The 21446-nt window shown below is 43.0% G+C and overlaps 1 protein-coding gene across 1 annotated transcript; it reads right to left on the bottom strand.

Moving 5' to 3' along the window:
• Positions 1 to 14: 14 nt before the first annotated feature.
• Positions 15 to 21446, bottom strand: lypd6 (LY6/PLAUR domain containing 6). The gene is made up of 5 exons (XM_012819391.2): positions 21285 to 21446; positions 5885 to 6056; positions 3034 to 3132; positions 1784 to 1914; positions 15 to 359 (listed from the first exon to the last, which is right to left on the bottom strand). The coding sequence occupies exons 2-5, from the start codon at positions 6000 to 6002 to the stop codon at positions 180 to 182; spliced, it is 528 nt and encodes a 175-aa protein (XP_012674845.1). The 5' UTR covers positions 6003 to 6056; positions 21285 to 21446; the 3' UTR covers positions 15 to 179.

The following is a 21446-nucleotide window of genomic DNA, read 5'->3' as shown; positions in this document are numbered from 1 at the left end:
ATCGTTCCATTCCTTTTCTTTCTTTTTTTTTTAGAGCAAGTGCTTATACTGTTTACCCCTCTAGGGCTAGTTCACTTTTAAAAGGTCTGGCCTTTACAACATGCTACCTCTACAGTTTTAAAACAAAAAAAAGAAAGATGAATTCATGGCTTCACTTTCCACTTTTCTACTTTCATCCTTCAAACCTGCCTGAAGAAGAGCAAAGTGAGGGTGAGTGTGAGGGTGAGGGTGAGAAGCGAGTGGCTCGCAGGCGGACGCGGGGCACTGCTGAGGGGAGACGTTGTGGCAAAGATGGCGTCTGACTCATTTCGAGGAAGCGGCAGGTTGCAGATGTTCCCTTCACAGCAAGCTGTACACACCTGTGCAGAGAGGTTGGAAAATGACACAAACATTTTTAGACGACAAGATAACACAGCACTACTCCTGCGCATTTGAATCATCCCTTTCAAGGATACGTCACAGTTGTACATGTGTGTGCATCAGTGTTCGACATTCAAAATAATGTTTTAAACTTTAAGGAGTCGAGATGGTGTATCATTGTCTTACCTACTTACTTCACATTCCTCTCACAAGTCACAAATGTTCATTATACTTCTCTGCCTTTTTATTGTTTTGTTTTCGCACAAAAATGTATGTACTTGCCAACACAGGCACCGGCTGCCTGAGGTCACGAGACAATCCCCTGTTTAAACGACAATCTCTCACACCTATGCTTCCCAAACCAATTTACTCATCTGTCTTTGTTTCTTTCATTCTGGACACTTCCTTCTGTTTCCCCCCCTTTAAATGTCTTCAAACAGGCCATGCCCGGTGCCTGAGTGACAACCTTAACCTGCACTGTGGGCCTGAGCAGTGGCGACACGCACACCTTTCAACGCGGATTAGCATGACAGCGCGCTGAGAAAGCACAGCCCATCCCCAATCTTTATCTACTCTGGAGAGAGATCACTCAGAAGGATCTTCAGCTTAACTCCTAGGCACTCTTAAGTGGTGCTGACTGAGACGAAGCGTCTCAGCACGGAGTCGAACACACACACACACCCACACACACACACACACTCACACACACACACACACACACACACACACACACACACACACACACACACACACACACGTTTGTTGTCCTCCCACTATGTACTTGGAAGCTCCCCTCAAGTGGGCTTTTTGTGTTGGTTGAGTCCAGGATTTAAGACAGAGATATGGGTGATTAATGACTATGCGTTCAGAGGGAAAAGGGTATAAAACAGCCCGTACTGTATAAAATCTAAACATGCTCTAGATAAATTCTAATGCCAAAGGAAAACCGAGGTCAGCTGGTATTTGTTTAAAGATATAATCAGCACACTGGAGCTAAAAGAAAGTATGAAAGTAAGAGAATCAGAGTCTGAGATCATCATGAGACCATCTCTGGCCTGTGTGGTTCATCCTCCCAGGGGACTTTATCTGTCCGTCTCTAAAACAGGAAACCTTTGGGTGGCTAGTGAACCCTTTAAGGCTTCAACAGTAAGTGAGGGGAGCCACTGCAGAGCTCTGGCCAGCTTCAGGAAACCTGAAGATCATCTCGAGACCATCTTTGATCTGTGTGGTTCATCCTCCCAGGGGACTTTAACTGTCCGTCTCTAAAACAGGAAACCTTTGGGTGGCTAGTGAACCCTTAAGACTTTGACAGTAAGTGAGGAGAGCCACTGCAGAGCTCGGGCCAGCCAGCCTTCTCTGTTTGGGTCTCATGGCTTGTGACGGTTATCTGATATCTGATGTGAAGCAGCCATGCGGTCCTTACCCTGTGTCCTTCATGGTCAGTGTCAGCGCATCCAGTAGAAAGACAGTCATTGAGGGCCACACAACGCTTTGTTACAGACACAGTGTTGCCGTCCAGATTTATCTCGTGCTGGGTGTAGCAATACCTTGCATCTGCGAAGTGCAAAACAAAACACTAGTTAGGCACTGATGTAGCTCCTCAAACGATGGATATTTACACTTCAACAGAGCATCTAGAGGATTTTTACAGTTGAAAGAGGAGGATGATACTGTGTAGAGTATGCATGTGGAGATTGTGGAGAGAGAGAAAGAGAGAGAGGGAGAGAGAGAGAGAGAAGAGAGAGAGAGACAGAAAGAGAGAGAAGAGTGGGAAAAAGAGAAAGAAAGGCAGAGCTTGAAAGAGGATACGTATCCACCATAAAACTCAAAAAGTTTTAGACATGTAAACTGGTAACATGGCCATCAGTGACTGATTATAACTACCACTGACAACATATTATTAAGTGGCTTTAATCTAAAAAATTCTAGCATTTAGTAATTTGGATGCATTACAATCTACCACAATAATGAGCAAATGAAGTAATCTGTAAATCAGCCGTAAGTATGCACTGAAGTGTTATAAATCTGTCATGCACAGTGACTAGGATGAATAATGGGGTTTGCTCATTCAAAGATCATCAGGAAAAGACCTTTCCACCGACTACTCCACCTTTCCTTTTAACTATTATGAGGAAGAGCCACATGAATGAACCAACCCCCATCCCCCATCCACCACCACCACCCAAAAAAGCAGAAAAGAATGTCTTTATTGTAGGCCCATAAGCTACTGAAAACCCGGAGCAAAATGTGTGAGACTGATGTACATTCCAGAGGCTGTTGGCTGAGCACCAGATCCCATGTGATCTATCTGTTTGTTATTGGAAGAATGTGTTTTAAGATGGGGCTCCGAGGAACTCAGTTATTCAGTAATGGTGTAAATCAGTTCGAGACCAGTGAAGAAGAAGGAGACACAGCAGTGCTCTGTATCAGGTGGTTCTTCGTGAGCCAAACATGGCCAGAGCCAGCAGGACATATGACATTACACAGCAAAGAAAGATTTTATTTATAGCTTGGAGCAGAAGTACAAAAATACAAACTAATCTCTGCAGGAGTACTGTACATGTAGGTAGATGCACATAACTTTGAGTATGTTGCTAATACTATTCCTTTCCTTGTTACATGGATTCATTTTATTTTTTAAATAAATAAAAAGTCCAAGAACAGAGGTCTTACCTTTTGGGCAATATAGGTCTGGTGCCCAACGGTTGCACTCATAGTTGTCTTGCGCCTCCTCACAAGTAAAGCACTTGAATCCGCCTGGGTATGGAGTGGCTTAGGAGAAGGAAAGAGGACAACACCCTGTTATTTAAGTGTGGTTACACACCACTTCAAATACATTAGCAAGATGTAAGCTGTTATAAATCAAGAAAAATGCCAAAAGCAGGTTTTCACTGAGGAATGGTACGAAATGTCTTGTGATATATTGGAACAAAAATTCGAAATTATGTGAAAAACCCACTGTTTAAATCACACAGTAATTTGTGCTGACGCCTGTGCAATTTAAGCACTTTTACTCAGAGAGTGTGAGTGGGCCCTTCTCTCTGCAGCAAGAGGTTCTCGTTATTATTTATTGATCTTTGCTTTTAGCTAGGCCTATTAAACTCCCTAAACATTCTTCACATGATTCATGGCTTAGACCTTACAGTTGCCACACTTGTATAATAGTCTCCAAGTCTGTAACAGGAATTTTCTCACATTTCTTTACATTTCGTTGACCATGTTCAACGTGCACTTAACAACCATGTACTTAACAGTCGTGTAAATCAGCTTGGGCTGTAAATCGCTATGTCCTGTGATACAGTCTAGAGTGATTCTAAATTTGAAACAGATTCGTTTTGCTCAAGTGTCCATAGAGGCAGAGACCACATATATGCCAGCCATCTGTTACAGTCCAACAAAGGGACTCTGCTTTTGCACATTTCACATCATCACTATCTATCTATCTGGAGGTCTGAAGGGGAGTCTGCTTTTTCACCCCCTCTGCGACAGCTGGAAGGTTTTTTGTCACGGAAATGTCTTTCAGTCAGCAACGCCTGTCAATCACATCCATCCCCATCCTATTTATCACTGCTCCACATCCAAGCCCTTAGACCTTCACGCAGTCGCCAATCCAGCAACCACAGATCCCACAAATCCCCAGAGGAACACGAAGGGTGGCCCCAAGCCCACAGATCTCTCCCGGAAAGCCAAGGAACAGCAACCCTGATCCCGGGAGGTCCAGCACACCATGTTGAAAGATTCTCAAAACTGACAGACTTTTTTTTTCTCTCTTCCCCTTGATACTGGGAGAGGGGCTGTTGTCGAATGTAGGAGGGCTGACCTCTGAAATGATGGCTTCCTTGGTTGTTTTAGCCACTAATCTTGGGGTTTACCTTCAGCTGTAACCCCTTTCATGTTTCCCCACCCATCAACTCTCCCCTCAAGACAGGGACCAGAGCACAATGATAAATGTTGGAGTGCTGAGAGTTATTCTCACTGTAATTAAGCTAAAATTAAAATCCATATTTATAACATTTATGCATTTTTAACTTATTGGCTAAGATGTGTTTTTGGGGTTACAATACCTTTGTTGATAAAAATAAACGTTCCAAATTGTGTAATCGTATGTGTTTAGGGCCAAATATTCACACCATGACCAAACAAAATGGCATGGACAGATGCCACGACTGGGAGACATGATCTAATGGACTGTTGTCTGGACTTTGACCAGTGTCTGCACATTGTCAAAGTCAAGCGTGGAGATGCTGGACAATTTTCTGTAACCTCAATTATCCTCATTTGTGTCCTGATTCACTCTGAATAGCAGGCACTGATTAATCGTAATGGTCTAGTGGCACTGAATATTAATGCAATTAGCAGTAATGGGTATTGACAAAGGCACAAGCCCAATGTCCATCTTTGCCCTGGTAACAACCAGTTATTGTTCGAAACAAGTGGAGAAGAACCAACATCCAGAACTTTTGAATAATACTTTCTTATTCAGGAAGTGAGATAAACTGCTTATCTTGTTGTCATGCCAAACAAATGAAGTTCTATAGTTCCATAGGAATTGTTTAACATATCATGTAGTAACACAACAGCGTAGGTCTTTGTTCAGCAGACACCCATGCTTCACACTGTGGTCACTGTTTAATTTGGCAATGTTTGCCAGCATGTCAAATTCCAGGATGGCTAAATAAAGAAGTCAAATTTCTATCCGATAAAAGCCCCAGCATGAAAGACTCACGCACTGTCAGATTGACCAGCGACACAACTAAGCAACCCGTCTTCTTTGGTGGTGTAAATCTCATCTCACAAGTGTGTGTGTGTGTGTGTGTGCGTGCGTCTGTGTGTGTGTGTGTGTGTGTGTGTGTATGTGTGTGTATGTGTGTGCGCGCGCGGTATAAATCTCATCTCCACAAGTGTTCTGGCAAGTGATCACATTCCATAAGATGCGTGAAGGGTGGTGCTTTGGCGTGCATGTAGCATGTCAGTGACGCAACCCCAGAGCAGGGTAGCGGTGCCTCATCCACTCAGGGCCCTCGGCAGGTCCCCTATAATAACAGCCTCTGGGTTAATCACAGGTTCTGTGGGAGACGGAGGGTCTAGTGGACTCACGCCAGCCCAGGCTTATGGGATACCCTGTGCTGAGCTCCTCTGCGCTAACAGCCATGGGGGGATTAGCAGCATGGACTGACAACTGAGGTGCAGCAAACTAATTCATATGCCACCCAAAGCATAAAAATAACACAGGGTCACATTGCCGATGCGGGCAGGGGTGAGACGACTGTGGCATGTGTGCAAAGAGTTTTGCGCCAATTTAAGCCAGCTGTTTCTTTTGGCCACCATATCCTTCACTTCAAAGGGCGTTTGGGAATCATCGAACATACCAGGAACTGTGTTAGTTTTATTGAGTAATAGACCAGAGGACTACTGGGAGTGACTCTGAAGAGGACGTTGGGTTTTTCTACTTGCGTGACAGTTCATCTATGTAAAGGAGGTAGTTCAGGAATGATTTTTATGAGGTTTATGAAGAACGTCATACTTGAGGGGTGAAGGTAGATGATGTCATTTTCTGTGAAGTCCCTCGTATGTGCAGTTTCCATCCAGTCAGCGATGACCATCGTTATTATCACCCAGGCCACCGCAGGCCAGGGTTCCATTGCAGAACATCGATTCAAACATGCAGCTATCTGATCTGGGTCCAAGAAGCCAACCTGTTCAAACAGAGGAAAGACACATACACATTTAAACAGTGTTTCATGAAGCATATCCAAATTTAACAAATGAAAAGTTTCACAGATATGTTCATTTAATATTTCAAAGTCAGGTTTTGGAAATACAAAAATGCTAGAAGATTTACTAGAAAATGTGCTAGAAAATATACATGATTCACAAAATTCATGAAAGGAGACCAAAAATGTCCAAAATGTGAGCGAATGTCTAATTTCACACTTATGAGCCCCTTGCATGAGGGTGGTTAATTAAATTAAAAGTTTCAGTGCTCTTCTGAAGACAGGCAGACTGTTCATTTAAGTACTCCAGAAATCAATACCAATTTAGCCAAATCTATTTGAAGTGCTTGGCTAGAGTTGCCAGAGGCCAGGAGAGTTTACATGATTAAACCTAAGTGACGTTACTTATTTGGGAAATAAAAACAGCTTTGCCGGAAGGACCTTCAAGGAGTTTCACATTTCAGATCAGTTTATCTCTTTTGTTTTCACCAAAACATCTTGTTTCTTCATTAGCAACGAACCAGACTATTATTTTGACTGAAACGATATCTTCTAGACAAGGTAATTCTGAGGTAATGACTGTAAAAACAATAGACAGCATATGCTCAGTCAAAAGTGAAGACACCGGAGGGAATTAAAAAAGGAGGAGATTAAACCAAATATGATTAATACAGGGCAGACCTGGCCGATTTTCTGTTTAAGCACTTACTGCGCAGACTCTGGCTCTGATTTTGCCAGTATGGCCGACCAACGTTGCCTTTATTTCTTCAAAACATACGTGCATGACACCATACTGTCCATCTCTTTTTACACTCATCCTTCTGAGGTTTCAAAACACGCTTCCATTCTCCAGTGCCTTACAGCATAAACCTGACCTTTTAAAGACATACCTATGACTATACCGTAATAAACAAACAGAGGTGTTTACAAAAGGGTTCATTGAATGTTTGCACGACATGACACATATAATGCCAGGCAAACTGGTTGAAATTCTCTGAGCTAATTACACTATAAAGACTAGGTAGCAAATCTAGAGTGCAAAGAGGGGAAGTCTAAAACACACAGCACAAAGCCATCTATAAGACTGGCTTGTCCACCATCCTGGAAGAGATGTATTATCTAGCCTTGGCCTCTTTGTGCATTGAATGAAAAAGCCCACGCTGTCCGAGCGACCTAAAAAGAATACAGAAGGTCTGGCCGATGCACAAGGAAGGGTCCTGTGGCTTGCATTTGTAAGAGAAAAATTGGAGCACATCACACATTTATCACAAGCGCTTGACTCCAGTCCTTTGTCTCCTTCCCCTCAGACACAGCGAGCAAGGCAGATGGTAAGAGAGCCAGAAATCTGATTGTTCCTAAATCAGTGGCACCCAGCTCTCAAGTGCATGTGAGTTCAAATTTGATCAGTTCCATAGCTTTTAACTGGTTCCTTTTAAGCATTTCGGACAAATGTAAGTGTTCTCCACAGGGTTCAACAGTTCAGCTGCCACCAGTGCAGCCAAAAGTCAGACTGATACTTATTGCCACGAAGGGATTTCCTTCGAGAAGTTACTGTGCAATTTCAAGATTAGCTCACAACAAAGTCTCTCTAAATACAAGGAAAGGGGTGTGAGTTTGTCACCTCAGAGATCCCCTCCAACCAAAATCAAACAGGACTCAATAATGTCTTCCTGAGACATTTCATTCTTCCCTAAGCCCTCTTTTGTATGGCTCATTGCATCTTTAGTCTGACAGTGATGTCATTAGGGCGGCTGCACGAGGCCACCGTATCCCTAGGCGACGGCCGTGATCTGGGAGTGTAACAACACTAACACACACAACAGCTACTAGTCAGAGGCACCAGTGGGACCTTGCAAGCACCGACTCCAAATTCTGGAATCTTTTCAATTGTTTCAAGTAAGGCTTCCTGGCTACGTTTGTGGGAGATTAATTGGTTTGTGTCAACAGGAGGGAGCTGGGAAATGCAAACATTTGGAATGGATTTCCTTATTGCAAGGAGGGATATGAATCTGACAAAGCGTGATTTCATGCTCAGCGTTCCATAACAAAAATACACTTCATTTTCTAAGACTCATTTGGTCTGTTTGTTCTACACCAAGCGTGAAGGTGTTGACACATGCTCAGGTTTATGACATAAGAGAGGTAAAACCACACTGGGCTATTATGGGAGAGTGGTTTATTAACTCCAGACTATAGTGTATTCAAAGATGTCCAGGAACTAAAAAATAACTAAATGAAAAGCCAAACTGTTCCTGATTATGACACTTCTGTTGTATAATATTTTTATAATTTTCCAATACCAGGCTATTGTGCTTTCTCAAAATAATTTGAGGTTACAAATTAATATATTCACAAATATTTCTAATATCTGAGCTAAATACATAATGCGTTTAATCTATTTAACTACTAGATTAAGTGTTTTAAAGATAATCTCCTTGTAAAATAATCACATAAAACAATAGTCTGATACAGTCTGTGCTTAAATGAGAGTAATGTGTTGATGAAGCCAGTTATGATGAAATATTCCCTTCACATTTTAGTGAGAAGATTAAAGTGCTGTGTTTCTGGACTGAGCAGATTTAAATGCAGGAAATATTCAGTTCACATAGAATTCACATGAAACACTTAGTTTCCTTTCAGTACTCTGCCTTTTCTTGGCAACCAGTCCTGAATTGTTCAATTGTTTATACAAAAACAAGTAATCCGTACAACACAGAGAGAAAAAAAACATCGTCGTACATCTGCTTCTGCACTCTGATGTACGTATGTGGTGAAACTGGCCTGTGTTGCTTATTGTACTTTGCATGCTGGGACACCGAGCACTCCACCCAGCCATGGCGTCTTGTTGCGTGCTACCTTTTGACCCTTTAGACAATACGGCGTAGCACACCAAAGCCATGTTGGACTGCATTGGGTTTCCTCCAGTTGATCCTTATCTCCTTTGGAGGTCCAAGAGTGCATTCAACAGGAGACCAACACAAGAGGTGTATATATCAGTGCGGGGGGACCCTGACCCATTTCCTGTCTCCAACTGCTGAGGAGCCCAGAGGGTGTAAACTTATGAGCCCTCAAAGCAGCCTTCACTTGCATTGATCAGATATTCACCTCCTAAGAGAACTTACCTCCATCACTAGCTATGCTATCACAAGTTTCACGTGCTGGGGAGGTAAACACAGTGCAGATAGCTGGCAGGATCTGCAACTAAGGGGCCGTTTCTTTACTGATTGCAAGCATATGTTGATGCAGATTTCCAAAACAGCAAGAAAATGCAAGGTCATCTTAGTTTATTGAGCTTCAGTCAATTAATTCAAATTGTGCATGAAGGGAATCAAACCTAGGTCAACTGCTTGGAAGGCAGCTTTGCTAACCACCAATATACTTGAACATCAGGGGGTGCAGACTATTAACAGACTACTGACACAGATCTGTATCAATAGTGCCAATCTTATCGCCACGGAATCCGTACCAATAGCCACTTTTTTTTAGAAAATGCTCACTGAATCATACAACCGAATTACAGTGTAAGCTTCGGCATTAAAATGAGATCACAGACATTTAGAAAGACCTTCAGTTTTCTGTAATCCTATTGTTTATACGCATAAAAGTGCACCAGAGTTTTACAATAAAAATAAGCTACATTCCGCTGAATTGTTATCCAAATTTGGTTTTATGACAGATTTTGTGAATGAGCCAAAGTATGAACAAGCATTTCTTTGTTATAGCACAAGAGCTCATTTGGAATGGAGGCGGTTAAGAACATTTGTTTTAAAAAAGAAAAAAAACCTACATTCCACAAACGACCACTTTCCAACAAGTAATTAACTTGTCTCCTTTTCTTCCCAGATGGAAACACTTTTTGACAGAGAAGGCTGGGTGGTTTGGGGACCCTAAGTGTATCACAAAGGAGCCAAAAAAAAGTCCTGCCTTTCTACAGACCCTCACCGGGAAGATGGATGTCTGATAAAGCCAACATACTGATGAGGCTTCATCCACTGGGTCCCATGGGAACCTCTTAAAGAGATGGAGGTACATGAGGGGGAAGTGTCAGGAGACACATACACATCCCATTGACATGGGCACAAGAGTCTGGTTTCAATGCTACAGGTGTCCACACAGAGGCTAGTGACAGCCTCAGCACCATTATCTCTTGTTGAAGAGTGTAACTTTACAGACCCGACTCTTCAAATGTCACCACCTTGCCCCATGTTTGTGGGCACTATTGTAGCTGAATCAGCAGGTGCCATGTTTGATAGAGAAGGGAAAAAAAAAAACTTTCCCAGAAAATCCCCCAACAGAAGAAAGCCCATACCAGAGTCTTTGGTTATTGAGGACTGCACTGAGTGCAGTGAGAGGAACTAGGCCTTGTACTGTGCTAAAGACTGTTTAAAATAATGATGGCAAAGCCTGTCATAATCCCAAGCAAGAGAACATACATTTCCATTTCAATGACATTATCTTGGTGATCGATCATTTACATATTTGAATGATCTTCCAACCTGAACATCCAGCACGAAAACAAAAAAAAACATCACATGGCTGCATTTAGGCATTTCACAGTCGAAACTTGCATGTGTTTGCCATGCTGTGAACCCAGACACATGGCAATTAATGGCTGAAACAAGCAAGGGCCAAACATGCAACATCTCCAGCAGGAAATACCTGGAGAGGAACTTCAGTCGCATGTCTCCTCTCATGTCCTGCCAGCATGTCTGCAGAAGCAGCACCTGTCATCAGAGCCGTTACACCCACCATCTTGGCTCTAACATGGGAGCTGTGTTTGGTTGTTTGTGCCAGTGCAGGAGTATTTCCTCTTGCTCAAACTGTCTCAATAGGATTTATGAAGGTTCATGACCAGGAGGTGACAGCTGGGTGTTTTGACGGCGGGCATTCCACGTGACTCATCGTGACTAAACCTTGAGTGTGAGCATTCCAGTCTGTGGAGATGTTTTGTTTGATCACACGCTTGCTTGTTTTTCGTGCATGTGTCATGCCGAAGAATGAATGATAACCGAGGATCTCTGAATGAAGTTGAACATCAGGTTCTCAGTTTGTAAAAACAAAAAAAAGTAAAGCCACAGCTCAACATTTAGGTTTGGATTTAAATAATAAAAAGTCTCACCCAAGGCAAGAGTGAAGAAAAAAAAAGACAATATGTGCACTGCACGCTCGTAACCTTGACACAGCAGAATCAGCAAAACATTGCCTTATCAGCTAAACAACCTGAAAACCTAAAAGGTTCCCACACATCTGAAAATACTCAAGTGTAATTCCTGAGGAACCATTTGATGCACTTGGGCATTAGTCATCAGAGTAAATGAGCATTTAAAGAGGCACTTCCTTCTAATTATGTTCTCGACCCACAAAAGCTTTAATGAAAATTAGCCACATAAATAGTTGTAGGCTAGTTGTGGAACAAGAAATAAAAGGTGTTTATCTCAAGTCTTCTTTCTAAACGACACTGAGACATATATTCTATGGATATTTTATTATTATGTCCTCATTTTAAAGACACCTTCAAAGTGTATTTTATGAGGGTTTTTAAGCGGGTGCATTTCTCTGAGAATGTATCCCTTTTAGATTCCCCATTAGTATAACTAGATTACATCACTGAGTGCAATAGATTTATATTTTTGCTCAACTCCATGAATTCTTCTTGTGTCTAAAATTACTCCCCAACTTCAGCAGCTGGCTTACGCTCCTGAATGCTCATTTGTCCGTGAGTTGGAATCACAAGTTAGACTCCTATCTGTGCCTTGTTGTGCAGTTTAACACCACACACCTTAGGGGATACGATTGGCAGCACACTCGCTCGCATGGGAGAGGGGGAATGGCTCCCTTCCTCACCGCCAACGGCAGAAACTCAGCTGTAAACAAGGTGCCTTTAAGCCCCAGTGGACTCAGACGGAATAGAGGGTTCCTCTGTTTGCTTTGTGCTTACTTGGACTAACTGGTAGCTTGTAGTGTAGAGGAGAGAGCAACTTCACACACATCAGAGACTTGTGCAGGCCTACCTAGTAAGAACTAGTTCAAGTAACTGACTCTTTTTGTCATAATGAATGTGGTAAAATGTAATCCGTAATTTACAGATTTACAGTACAGTACAGTACAGTACAGTACTCGATCAAACTCAATCAATACCCTAATTACCCCCATACATCCTACTATGTTAGTATTTTAACAGTTGTTTAAAGTGAAGGTTTTCAGCATACTACCCAGACTGACACATGATATGCAGCACAGTACGTGGCCGAGATGCTCAGTAAGTGTTTGTATGACAGCTTGATGAATGAGGTGTTTTCACTGGTGAAATGACCCTGGGAACCTTACTGCCAAACCAAGCAGCATTCATCATCCTCCAACACCACCACTGACCAAAAGGGTTTATCATGCCCAAAATGCAAATAGCCTCCATCTCCCCTCTCTTTCTCTGTATCTCCCTTTGTAGCTCAATATAAGCAAATCAGATTTTGTATAAAGTGACATGAAGGTCTTGTCAGGTGAACATGAAATAGTCTTGAAACACTGGTGACAAAGCAGATACAAAAAAAGAAATCTCGGCTGTCTGTTCTCTGGGTTAAAAGAACAAGAGCGCCCTTTGAAACACAGCCAGATGCAGAAAAGTATCTTAGGTAAGCAATATGATATTTCAGGTTGCGAGGAAAAGGCCACTGAATAGCGCGTTCTCCCATTGAAGGAAAAAAAATGCAAATCTCCTATGACTGAAACTTGTTGAACCTGATTTGCAGAGCAAAGTGGGCCGAACTTGTGTGTGTGTGTGTGTGTGTGAGGTAAGGTAACAACCGCGAGTTGCTTCTTGTGGCTTTTCTGACTGCACAACAGCCACAACACAGAATAGTTAGCATGTGTTGGGATTTAACAAGGTTGATGCATTGTTTTCATGTCGTTATTATCTAGCATCGAACAGTTGTAAGACTGTAAATGAATATGGCCTTTACTTTTTGTGATGGTATATTACACCCAGTCCAAATAGCAGACAGGCTTGCATATCGGTCTAAAAGGTGTTTCAGTTTTGCACATAAGATTATACAGGACAGACAACGACAACTGAATCCTGAGACCTCTGTTGACTCAGCAGTGTTGTGAGGAAACCAATGACCCACACACAGAGTGTACCCCCCCCCCACTTCAGGATCCATATGGAGGCTAACGGTGCCTTCAGCTCACTCTGTCACTGGCCAAAACCAAAGTCAGGTCGGATCATGATCAAAATCTGGCTAATTGAAATCCTACACGCACACACACTCTAATTCCGCAGTATGCTTTTGAAGTGCTTCAAGTCAAGCTGGATAATTTTTTAATCCCCTTTTTGGCCACTTGGCGCATTTTGAAGATCCAAAGGATCAGACACATAGCTCAATGTACGACACGGAATAGGCTAGGCTGCTGAGAATACACAACCAGCAGCTAGGAGCCCCAGTCCTTGGGGAGTGCATGAGGTATTGTTCATCAGCAGTATCAAGCAGGCCAAATCCAAAATGCCTGCACTTTAAACTCTTGTCATGAGCTATGTAGCGACTATTTTAAGACACACGGCCAATAATGGAAGACAAACATCGATTGGAAATAAAAGTCTGGATATAAATTGTTCTGTCAAGTTAGCACTGGGGGTATATTTACAATGATGGGATTTCAATAATGACGAGTTTGTTGGCTTATGTGTCCTGTATCACCAACAACACCTTCACTGAACTAACTCTATGTGACCCTCAACTTAATTCCATGGCAGGTTTTTAGTGATAACATGTGGCTGCTTTTCAAAAGCCCGATTTATTTAGCTTGCATGATGGCTTCTGAAGGGAGGGCACAGCGAACATTTTGCACTGCACTGACTTGAAGGATGGTGTCCTTGTTAGCAGTTAGCAGAGGGCTCGGGTCGAAACACGGCAGGTTCTGCCCAACCATACTTGAGTCAGTGTAGACCTGGAAAGAGAGCTTCCACCACTGTATCTCTTAACTTCCTGTCTTACTTTGCCTTAATTTCCCTGATCTCATATCAATGATCCAGTGCTGTAGCCACTTTCTGTTTTCCTGTCCTTTCACTTAATGGGACTGCTTGATCCCTCTGAGACACTGTAGGGGAAACATCAAGGGCCTCCTGACGAGGGGTCTTTGCACCCCTGAGCTTGATGCACACGTTTTGTTGTCTTTAGGCTTAATGTTTTAGGAAAGGGCTCGGGGCAACAGCTGACCCTTTCCACAGGGAGTTCCCGCTATCTCCTATTGTTCACTCGCTCAGGGGTTAAATCCCTCTTTGAGAAACTAAAATCAGGGGGGGAGGGGGACAGAGCAAAAAGGGGATGAAATGTCCCACTGGCAGCTGTGGAGAATTTGGAGTTGGAGAGGGAGTGGGAGTGGTTGGACCCAATCCCCTTGAACTTAGGGGCGACTGAAGCTGTGACATGGTGAAAAGGCAAAAGGGAGCTAATTGGGATTTTGGAGGCAGCGGATTTACTTTCTGCCTTTTGTCTTTGTGGCAGGGATAGAGCGAACCTCACAACTCTCTCACAAAGCCTTTTCATGGTGCAATCACAGACAGATGAGTTAAAGACTTTAATTAGGTCTAAGAGCCTTAGGGCACTCCAAGGGAACTGAGAATTTTATGATTTCATTTTGCACTACCAACTGTTTCCGTACACATCTCCATGGTGCTGTGTGGGTTTGAAGAAAGAAGCGATGGAAGGTGGGTGGCGCAGGGCCTGCTAAAGATCCAGAAGTGATCTGCATGCAGAGGTTACAGTATATTGAGATTGTAAAGTGACAGCTGGTAGAAGTATTCTAACTGACATAAATCTCAAAATCTCAAACAAAATCTCACTTCGGATAAGCAGTGAAGTGATCTAAGAAGTTCTCCATTACAATGTTTTGGAGTCTGAACACACACACGCGCACACACACACACGCACACACACAAACACAAGTGATTTAGACGATTAAAGCGTGTCCTGTGTAATTCAAATCAAAGCCTCCCTCCTGCACACCACCATATGCAATGACTAAGTGTGAATGATGATCCCAAGATAAGTACTTTCATAAGTTACTAAGACAGTATGAGGTATGTCTCACCATCTATCAGCGTTGGATATTTCTAGATTTAATTATGCCTGGCTGTTTAGCATACTGTTTTTTTTTTAAAAAGGCTGTGGGGTGGCATCAACATCAGCAGCAAGATCCGAGATGGGTGTAGAGTAGAAATGGCAGGTTGCAGCAGCTATGAATACAAATGTACATATCGTCCCAACAGGAGTACTTAGACAGACCAACTGATCATGCCATGACTGAGCAGTAAGAATAATTCATCTTTCAAACTGGCACTAGGAGTAGAGGAACGATGATTCATTTCTTTGCAGGAATGTGAGATACAATAACAGGCTGATCTTTTTTTCTCTTCCAAACTCTCCTCAGCTGAAGGAGGAGAAATGCACGATTGGACACGGAGCATGAAGCTTTAGAGATACACTACAACATCAAAGTAAGGGAGGACAGCTCTCTCATTTTGAGGAGAATGACCATGTAACCTGAGGAAAATTGGGTCAATCGATGCTCATTGAGAGAAAATAGCTGCGGGCATTCAATTGAGGCTGGCTTTAGAAGACTGCATTCCCCACAATTTCATACTTGACTTTAGGTAATTTTGAACATAATTTGAAACAGTCCTTCGTCCCCTCGTTTTTTTTATATTCTGTTTTTTTCGAAGATACATCATAGGACCGTCAAAACTGGCCAAAAACAGATAAAAAAAGCCTACGAACTTAGTTGCATGGCATACGAGACAGATTGCAACTAAAACTACTGGAATGCGCAAGAAGATCTTTGATGATCCATGACCTTCAATGCTATGGTGATACCAAACCAAAAGGTTTCAGATATTCCCCTCACCATGCACCAGGAACATGAATAATCCATCACGCTACCATCTATGGGCTGAGAGAGCTGAACTTCAAAGGGAATGTTCAAACGCGTGGTCTCCGGAGACACAGTGGAAGATTTGGTAGCTCATACTGCCTACCACTTCAGACATCCTTTGAGGAGCTCATAAAACGAAATAAATAAATATATTGCTGTGGGGTGGGCGGGGGGGTGGGGAGTACTAATGGGGGTTAAAATGGAGGTCACAGCCTTGTTCCTAGTGGTAGTTTCTCTCCAATGCTGGCAAGAGAGAGTGTAGATCTTTCAAACTGGGGGATTACTGTGTGTATCTAGGCCCTTCCAAGCAGTGGGGAAACATCAAGTTCAAAGTGTTCCTGTAATAAAGGAATTCAGCAGTTTATGTATTCCTTTGTATGCTTTGATCTTGATGTTTTTAGGCCAACGGTCCTGTGTACTGATTTTTTTTTTTACAGTTATATGGATTATATTAGGTCAGGAACCGTTGGTATTTTTAGGTCTTCCGTGTGTGTAATATATAAATTAACTTGATATTTACAGACAGAGAATGGCAGGGGTCTCACAATGGGGAGCAAGGAAATGCTCAGCAACAAATCAAAGACATCTGCTCAGTAAACCAGAACAAGGTCCGCTGATTAAAATCACATTCGCATACAGACAGTAGAACCTACATAAAATTCGATGTAAGCCTACAAATTTTTAAATCTTCAAAGAAACGCAACAAAAACGCATCCACGGACACACCACTGACGAGAGACCTATTGCCAGGAGCATCAAGGCGCTGTCTATAGGCAAAAGATCCTTTTGTGGCCAACCATGCAGTTAATTCGAAGAACAAACTTCACTGAATAATTGAAAAAGAGCATGAGTAATGCATTGATGGGAGAGCAGAGGTCCGCTCATCATAATGCGCCGATCCATCGGAACATGTAAAAGCACCAAAGAGAATGTCACACATCAAAGGCCGCTGCCCTCATCCGCAGTGAAGGAGGCATAGAAAAAGCCTCGAATGGGGTCAGATTGGCAAACATGACTCTGACACGCTGGGCTCGAGCTGAAAGGGCTCTTCAGGAAATGGAGAGCGCCATGCAGGGGCTGGCTGCCCCCTCTGGCTACTGGGGCAGACCTCTCCGTGGTGCCTTCACCGCGCTCCGGCACCCATCCCCCCACGTCTGCGACACACAGCCTGCATACGGCGTGCCATGCTCCATGCTCCTCAGCCTTCCCCCCATTAGATGATGGGATTTCCTGTGGAACCCTTATAATGTTTATGAGAGAGACAGAGAGAGCGAGAGAGAGAGAGAACCCCCTGTCCCACATAACTCATATTTAATGTTTACTATTTAACAATTCACCTGTTATATGTTTATATCCTATGTTACCATCTATAGCGTATTGTTTGTTTTATTTATTTATGTTAATTTCAATTGTACATTTTGTGTAAATATGCTTTCGCAATGTTGTATTGTATGCAGTCATGCCAATAAAGCCATTTGAATTTGAATTTGAGAGAGAGAGAGAGAGAGAGAGCGAGAGAGAGAGAGAGAGAGAGAGAGAGAGAGAGAGAGAGAGAGAGAGAGAGATACTGGTCTGAAGAGTTCGGCGCTTGAATCAATCAATGAAAATTAAATGAAATGTACGAAAATTGACACAAAGGTTTTGACGTCACTGTTTTGCTGCTTCTTTGCTACTGTGCGGCAAACAAAAGGCTTCAGAGAGAGAGAGAGAGGTCCTTCACCTTGGTGGTGATTAGGAAGAAATATGTTCCACTTCATCATTACTGTTGGGGTCAGGAAACAGACTAATGGCATGTTCCACAGAGATTCCATGTGTGCACTGTGCACTTTTTAAAATACTGCCACTTCAAAAGCAGCTCTTTGACCTGGCTTGAACTGGTTGAGCATACAAGCAGGCTTCAATATTGCCGTAGGAAAAATTGGGTTTTGCACTGTATTAAGACCTCAAGTAAGTTTATCTTAAGATAAAGCAGAATAACACAAAATTATACTTTGAGCATTTGATCTTGCTATTTTCTCTTTACGTTTCGATCTGAAAAGGAATAAATAACATTTACCACACGAGACAGATACATACAGAAATCTGTTTTGACATTGAGCTTGGATGGACAAAGACAAAAGAAAGACAACAGACGCGTCCCTCCAACCCCGACCCATGCCACGCAGCGAGCATTTAACGTTAAACAGGCCTCATTTGTCAACAGCTTGCATGCGATGGCTGCTGGTGTGTGGACATGTGCAAGGATACACCACGTGACCCATCAACACGCTGGAGGGACTTCATCAGAAGGGAACGGCCACACCTGGAAGAACCCAGCTCTACTCACACGATACATTCCTTCTACCTGCATCATACCCCAGCGTAATGACCGTTATGCCTGCCCACAGAAAGCACTTAAGGCCACCCCTATGCTTGCTGCAGTGTGTCCCAATGCATCCACATCCTTATCATTATCAGGGCTCAAATGACACGCTCCCATCTCCATCTCGGGGCCATCTAGCACGCTGCGGGTGGGACCCGCGGTCCGTGATGGATGACGGGGGTAATGGTGCCTGCTGGTCATGTCATTTGAGGTTGTGCGTAGTTTGTTAAGGCGGCCATTTTCCACTGGCTCCCCCTGCGGAATGTTTCCACACTGATGAAGAGAGATGGAGCTTCGGGTCTCCAAACCAATGGGTTCATTTTTCAAATCAGACGGCTCAGGGGGCTAATCAATGATTTTCCACGCTGTGTCTCGGCGCACCTTCAGTTATTGAGCACAGGCCCACGTCGTTATGGATAACCTGTTATGGCATCACATCAGTCAACATAAACAACCACAAAAGCACCATGGAGACAAAAGCTTTGTGGGTACACAATAGAATGCAAATCATATTCACTCCATTGTTACATGCAAGAAATGAACCATGGTACAAAAACAATGTGGTGCACCTCAGGAAAAAAACAAAAAAACAATGTAGCACCAGAGCAGGATATTCTGGGAGAGTAATACCGTTATTAAAACACAAATTCCTAGCAATTGTTGGTTATCTTTCCTCCTACGACACAAAGTGAGTTCCTCAGTAGGCTGAAAACTCCCCCTGCGTCGTGAAGTTCTGGGGACCTTTCAAATGTGCTTGCAAGTGAGACTCTCTCTCTCTCTCTCTCTCTCTCTCTCTCTCTCTCTCTCTCTCTCTCTCTCTCTCTCTCTCGCTCTCTCTCCCCCGCACTCCTCAAACAAACAGGGCCCCTGAGACTTCACGCATGTTATGGCCACGCGTGGGCACTGAGCACTCTGGACAGCCTGCCTGCCTGCATCACAGTTTAGAGAGGAGGAACATCCTTTCAGCGCTCCCATGTTCAGCTTCCAGCTCCTATTGTCAAGCCCGATGGCCCATCTTCCCTTTCCACAGCAGCTCTGGTGCATTCAAACGACTTCAAAATCAGGCAGGCAACCTTTAGGTTAGAAACTACGATGCGCTGAGCTCTTTTGTATATTTACAGAATATGCTGTGAAGTCCAGGTTCGAATTCCTTCGTGTTATTGATTCTTTTACCAGATCTTCATTTGTTTTTACACTTTTTTCGTGTTTTTTGGGGTGAGGTAGAACTATAGTAACATTTACATTGGGTATGGGGTAGGCAATGGCCCACCAAAAAAAAGAAACAGCACCAAACTGAAAATTCAACAAAGTGCTGAATTAAGGGGCAGGAGACTGTCCAAAAACTTCCCTTCTAAAAATGGCCTTTGTCACCACAGCCTGGGCTTTTCAGCCCCTGCTCATACACGCACAGGAAGCGAGTGTTTTCTTCAAGACTAGTTATTTTGCCCTCTCCGAGGCAAGCGGTCCCCCTCTCTCTCTTAGATCACATATCAAAGACAGCTCAGCTCATGGGTAACTCCAGCGCCATGGATTTCCTCACGCGGTAGAGCTTACATTTTTCACGCTTCTCCCGCAGCCTGGGATGCCTATAGTAAATGGATAGCAGGCTTCGATTCCACCCACACAGCCCAGCAACCACAGAAGGGGGGAAATCAGGCCGAAAGTTGCAGCACATTGTTGAGTGAAAACCTCAGGTTAAATGCAACGTCCGCAACAATTTGGAGAATTCTTATAGATTCAGTGAATATTATAGTGTTGGGGATAGCTTGTTTTTACCCAAAATGTTTCCTTTAATGTCAGAATATTATTCTGGTCACTTTGCCTGTTCTTGCATTTGTGTTCACTTTATCAGTGACGACAGTGAAATAATGAGTTCTAGACAAAGGGTGGAATAGGGACAAGCTCATCTACTCTACCAGTAAGTAAACAGCGTCATCAACGACCTGACAAGCTTTAGTATGACACAGTTCTACTGACGATGATGCCTCTGAAATCTGTTTGTGGTATTACTAAAAAGGGGCTATCTGAGAATCTGAGCCACTATAGCAGATCTGTGACCTTGGCACCCTAGTATTCTACGCCTAAAAAAACAGCCCCTCCGCAAAACAATTGCAGAGTATCATACGACAAGCCATCACACAAAGCGTACTACACCATGGGGTTACACCCACCATGAAATCGTGGCATATTTCTACGATGAAGAATATGCTGTTTATGAATAATGACCATGCACCTGCTTGCCCATGCAACCCAATTGGTAGATTTAGGTTACCCTTTCCTCTAGGGATTAGTTCCATATAATAATATCGAAATGCGTGAAATTGAACCTTCATACATGGCACAGTACATGCGTATTTAGCACATTCTGTCAAGGGGGTTGTGCCATATGTGCTCCAGGATTTCAACCTCGTGCAATAAAAAAATGGAGCAAAATTATCAAAAACAAGTTCAAGCTGAAAACTTGTGGGATTATGTTCAAGGGTTGGCACAGAGAAGCACAGCAGTCAAGCATGGACTTCTTTTGTCCAGGACATGAACCATCAGTTAATGTCAAATGTCACCTCACATTTTATCACCTCTTTTCACTATTTGAAAATAAAAAATATATATATTTTAAGCAACGCCAACCCAAGTATACCTGCATTTCTGAAATTATATTAGTTTTATTGAATTCATTTCGGTTAGATGTTAGGGTCAAAGTGGGTCAAGCAGGTACAATACTCCACTGTACAGAACACAAACCGCACAAACTGTAAAATGCAGCTGCCTTTTTTTTTGTTAATTAGGGTTAGTTCTGCTGAGTATTTCCTACCTGTCCTCTGATAACACTTGTTGTTTTGATAACAAATAATACTGGCAATTAGTAGTACGCATTGGCTTTTAAAATGTAGACCAAAGTGTAACACTTCAGCTAGTTTGCTTACCAGGAATTCGCTTTGATGTCAAAGTTAGGAAAGAGGATGTTTTCTCTCGTAGCCTATTCCATAGTTCAGAAGCGAATATCCCTAACACCGTTCTGTGCGATTGTTGTCGTCTACACACCGGCCCCCTTCACTGGTCTTGAGAGAAGAATTAATTTCGCCCGA

Source organism: Clupea harengus, chromosome 2 (genome assembly GCF_900700415.2).
Source record: "Clupea harengus chromosome 2, Ch_v2.0.2, whole genome shotgun sequence".
Lineage (NCBI taxonomy): Eukaryota > Metazoa > Chordata > Actinopteri > Clupeiformes > Clupeidae > Clupea > Clupea harengus.
This window is presented reverse-complemented; position numbering and strand designations above follow the sequence as displayed.